General features: G+C 35.3%; 1 protein-coding gene across 1 annotated transcript; it reads right to left on the reverse strand.

The window, feature by feature from the left end:
• Positions 1-2,868: 2,868 nt before the first annotated feature.
• On the reverse strand, positions 2,869-3,423 carry LOC125868718 (uncharacterized). Its single transcript, XM_049549304.1, has one exon. It carries the CDS (start codon positions 3,421-3,423, stop codon positions 2,869-2,871), a length of 555 nt encoding a protein of 184 aa, XP_049405261.1.
• Between the last annotated feature and the right edge of the window lie 2,266 nt (positions 3,424-5,689).

Genomic DNA, 5,689 nt, shown 5'->3' on the forward strand with positions numbered 1-5,689 from the left:
ATAGCATCCACATATATAAGAATAATTGTAATGCCTTCTGTGCTCTTTTTAGTAAACAATGAATGATCATATTGACTCTGTTGAAATTGGAACTTAAGAAGTGCCTCAGTTAGCTTAGCATTCCATTGCCTATGAGCTTGTTTCAACCCATACAAGGATTTCTTGAGTCTGCATACTGTCTTAGTCTCCCCCTGACTCTGAAAACCTTATGGTAAATCCATGTAAATCTCATCAAATAGGTCACCTTGTAAAAAGGCATTAAACAGTTTTCATTTTCACCACTGGAGAGAGTTTCTTGGTAATCAATCCCTTCTTTCTGACTATACCCCTTGGCTACCAATCTAGCTTTAAACCTTTCTATTTCACCATCAGCTTTGTACTTTATTTTGTAAATCCATCTGCACCCAATGGGTTGCTTTCCCTCAGGCAGAGACACTACTTCCCAAGTGTTGTTTTGTTGTAATGCACTGACTTCTTCCTTCATAGCTTCCACCCACCTAGGATCTGTAATGGCCTCATAATAAGTTTTAAGTTCTGTGGATGCTGAAATAGAGGCAACATAAGCTTGGTATCTTGGTGCCAAATGAGCATAAGCCACATACCTAGACATAGGATAGTCTACTATTTCATTCACACTTAATGAAACAAAATGCTTTAACCAGACATGAGGGTTTCTATCCCTAGCAGACCTCCTGGTAACCCTATCAGGTGTCACATGAACTCCCACTTGTCTAGCCTCTTCTAGCTATGTGTTATGAACTTCATGTGTTGTTCCTTCATGTGTCACAATAACTTTAGCCATATCATTCATACCACCCTCACTATCACATGGAACAAACAGTTTGTTACCTGACTCACTGGTATTGTTTTTGAAAGGAAAGACATCATCTTTAAACATAACATCTCTACTAACTCCTAACTTCTTTGTTTCTAGATCATATAGAATATATCCTTTCTGAGTCATTGAATATCCCATATGCACTGTCATCCTAGACCTTGGCTTTAATTTATCTACTTCTTGTACTACTTTAGCATAGCAAAAACATCCAATGACTCTCAAATGTGAGAGACAAGGTTTTTTGTTGTAGAACACCTCACAGGGAGACTTGTTCTGTAAAACTGAACTAGGTAGCCTGTTGATTATATGTACTGTAGCTAATACACACAGACCCCACAAGTTAATAGGTATATCAGCTTGGAACTTTAAAGCCCTTGTTACTTCTAGTAGATGCATGTGTTTCCTCTCAGCTACTCCATTCTGTTGAGGAGTATAAGCACAGCTAGTCTGATGCACTATGCCACAATTCTTAAACAAATCCTTGCACACTATGTTGACAAACTCAGTTCCATTATCCGACCTTATGACCTTAACACACCTACCAAACTAAGTTTTAGCATACGTAATGAATTGTTTAATGACCACACACACATTAGACTTCAACTTTAATAAGTATACCCAAGTTAACCTTGAAAAATCATCCACAATAGTGAGGAAAAATCTATTACCATCAAATGTAGGCACTTTGTAAGGACCCCAAACATCCATGTGTACAAGATCAAACCATGCTGAAGTTTGTATACTACTTGTAGGAAATGTATTCTAACTTGTTTTGCATAAGGACATACAATACAATTATTCAATGTTTTTGCTATACTTCCAGTCTTTACAGATATAAGCTGGTTTAAGGACCTTGAGAAAGCATGTCCAAGCTTTTTATGCCACAACTCCATATATGTTGCCTCCTCATGAACATGACTTTCTTTTACAGCAAAACCACATCCATTGTTTAGAGACTGCTGCACCTTTGTACTTCCAGTCAGAATGTATAGTCAATTTTCCTCTCTACCAATCTCCCTCACCCTTCCATTGGAGAGATCCTGAAAAAGACAAAAATCAGGAAAGAAACTTACTAACTTACTGAACATCCTAACTTTTTTGTGAGCTTTGACACAGACAGTAAATTGATCTTGAACTGAGGAACAAGCAACACATTACTCAAAGATGTCCTTGTAGTAACACTACTAGATCCAGCATGAGCAACTTTAGCCATATCTCTATTAGGTAAATACACTCCTCTAGACATTATAGTAGGTTTATCTAACAAGTTGACATATGCTACCATATGATAGTAGCTCCAGTGTCAACTATCCATTTCTGTATATTTTTAACTGAATAATCAGGCTGATTAATACCTGCTACATTTGTTGAAGGCACAGAGTTTGCAGTTGTAGAAGTGTTGTTGTCACTCATATTCTTCAACAGGCTCACAATCTGACTATATTGCTCTTTAGTAAAAGGATACAACCCCACTTCAGATTCTATGTTCTGTGAAGGAAATTCAGACTTATATGTTATTCCTTTCCCTTTGTAGTTTGCCTTACTTCCATCAGACATATTCTTAAATGTATCACTCATTATATCACATTGTTCAGAATCTTGGAACTGATCATCAGTAATCACATTATGAGCCCTTGCACTTGCCGAATAACTACTATTCCCTGCATGTACTCCTTTCTTCCTGAACATGTTATAATCAAATGGATGTCCTACTAACTTGTAACATACTTCCTTGATATGTTCTTTCATTCTACAAAACTGACACTGTACATTGTAATACTTCTTGTATCTTGTAGATCCATTTCTTGTAAACATAGCCATATCAAAATTATTGCCTCCTGATGCAGGATTAGCACCCAAGATTCCAGAATTTGCAGTTATAGACTTTTGTCCTTCATCACTTATTATCATTCCATACGCCTGATTGACAGAAGGCAAAGGACTCATGAGCAAGATCTGACTTCTTGCTTGATTATAAGATTCATTAAGCCCCATGAGAAACTGAAACAATTTTAACTTCTGCAAATGTATTACAAATTCTTCGATTTTTCACAGTTACACCCAGGACTTGGGACAAGTGCTTCAAACTCTTCCCACAAATTTTCCAGCCTAGAAAAGTATGTAGAAACTGTAGCAATACCTTGGCTCAAGGTAGCAATCTCCTTGTGTAAATTGAAAGTTCTTGAACCATCAACCTTATTGAACCTTTCAAACAGCTCATCCCATACTTCTTGGGCATTGGAAGTATACATTATACCTCCTAACAACTCTTTTTCCACTGAGTTCATCATCCAAGACAATACCACTGCATTTACTTTTTCCCAGTGATTCTCCATCTCCTCTGGAAATACTTCTTTCTTGCAGGAACCATCAACTAATCCCAATTTGTTCCTTCCAAGCAAGGCTACCCTCATGGATCTATACCAGATTGAGTAATTTTCAACCCTTGCCAGTTGAAACAAAATAATATGTGTACCATTTACATCAGATTGAGAAAGAAACAGAGGACGATTGTAGTCGATACCAGTCTTTTGACTGGATTGAACAGATTGCGTCTGTGTATATTGTCCTGCTTCCACTGTCATTGTAACAATAGAGGATATTCAGGGAATTTGACAAGTTCTTCCAACAAAATTGAACAATTTTTTATCTGCGTTATAGACTGATCCTTTCAACCAGAATAGAGATCAATTCTTTCAACTAGAGTAACCAGTTGACTGCTCTGATACCATGTAATCGTATGAAGAAATCAATAAGAATGAATTGAAATACTCAAAAGAGAAAGAGAAGATAAGAGAGGAGCGTAAGAAGAAACAACTTTAGAATCTTGTTAATTTCATTCTTTTTCAATACTACTAGAAGATTATGAGTCCAGTTTATATAGACCTACTAACTGGACTTAATTCTAACTAACTACACAGTTAATTAACTAACTTTCAATAAGTTAGTTAACCTTGCAACTAACTTCTAACTATTCACACTATCCTTGAGACTTTAGGTTATTCCTTTAATACGAGTAGAAAAAATATAAGTAAGGAACAAGAGGGCTCAGCGAAGTGACAAGCAACTACCTCTCAAGTGTCCAGAGAAAAGCCTCAAATGTAAATAGAAGAAGAGCAATGACACAAATCCGGGCTCGGAACCTACACAAGTGTAAAAGCAAGGAGTGAGTACCAAACAACACGGTACTCAGCAAGTGACCCACAAAATAAGGAAAAACTAGCTAGAAAATCAGAACTGCTTTCATCCCAACCGAACCGCCACAACTAAAATCTGCATAGAAATCAGCCCAATCGAATCGTTCACAATAAGTGGTTCACAAGATTTCATAGTCACAATTGAACAGTTATATTTCATTAATTCACCCGAGTCAAGATTATCACTTACAATAGTCAAGTTCAATATTAGATCAGTACTAGATAATTGATTGAAAGAAATCGTTGAAATACATATTTGGCAGGCAATCCCTTTGATCTTGGAGCTATAATGTATGTTGGCTACTTGTAATACAAAATAAGTTTGAATACAATTTGATAATTGTGATTAAAAGTTGTTATTTTTTAAATATAAATTGTGATTGTTACTATAATTGAAAATTTGTATGTTTAGATGAATGTGATACAAATTTTGATTGAATATATTTAAGTTTCAAATTAGAGAATGAGTCAATGTTTTGAATTTTTTTTATGTTGGCTGCTTGGAATACAAAAGAATTTGAAATATAATTTATTTGATGTTCTACAAGTTAAACATAAAATATTATATTTTTGAAATACAAAATAGATAAGAAATACATTTTTTTCGAAATACAAATTGTGATTTCTTATCTAATTGTAAATTTGTATGTTTTGATGACTGGAAGATAGTTTTTATTAGAATATAATTTAGTTATGGGGAGCATTAGTTTTTGATCATGCATTCTGAATGATGGAACGAAAATAATTGTTATATCGATTACTGATGAGTGGTGGACTTGCACTTATTTGAGGCTCTTTTCTTATGATTTTGTGGCACTCAAGTAGAGAAAGAGGCTAATTACCCTTTGAATTGTGTTAATTATAGGTGTTTTGTTGCTGGAAGAAAAATGATGAATAAATGTAGAAAAAAGTTGAACCTGGCAAAAAATGAGCCCAGATGTAGCACCTACAGAGGAGAGTTTGGTTTTGCAAACAGTCAACTTGCAGTCAAAGGTCGCTTAAGCGGCCACACAAGACTCACTTTTGTGAACTGGCTAAAATTGGCGGAGTTCGCTCTTGGAAGTGCCGCTTTTGCGATGTTTGCTTAAGTGAACTCTCTGCCGCTTTTGCGAAGCTTGCCCAAATAGTAAAGGGCAGAAAGGAATTTCATAAGCATGAGATCCAAAGTCACACAAAGGGGCTGGATAGAAACATTATTGAAGAATTCAATATTCCATATCAGAATCTTTTGAAGAGAGCTTTATCATTTTTAACTTAGACCAAGGAAGAATCCTAATTTGTAGATCTTAATTTTGGGTTGAGATATTGAAGGCAAATTGCCTCACAATTCACTTTTGTCTTTGAAGAGTGTGTTCTTGATAGTAAAATATATTTTCCCTTCATCATTTCCTTGCTTTGCATTGCTAGAATTGTGGGTGTAATTGTGTGTATGAAATTGCGATTTTTGTGCTAGAAATAGACAAAGCTAGTTGGGTATTTGATTTATTGGTCTATTTCTTTTGTAATTCCTTGATTTCATATCTAATTTTATGAAATTAGTTCAATCTAGTTCTCATGTTGTAATCTATGATTTGAGAGTGCATGCATAAGTCTAACTTTCGATCTTTGTGGGTTGCTCGAAAGATAATTCGTAAAGTGGATAATTAGGTTAATA

This window comes from Solanum stenotomum, chromosome 6, assembly GCF_019186545.1.
Source record: "Solanum stenotomum isolate F172 chromosome 6, ASM1918654v1, whole genome shotgun sequence".
Classification (NCBI taxonomy): Eukaryota; Viridiplantae; Streptophyta; class Magnoliopsida; order Solanales; family Solanaceae; genus Solanum; species Solanum stenotomum.

What these genes read in the sequence shown, in the direction of transcription:
- LOC125868718 (XM_049549304.1), bottom strand. Translation starts at nt 3,423, where the DNA reads ATGACAGTGGAAGCAGGACAATATACACAGACGCAATCTGTTCAATCC.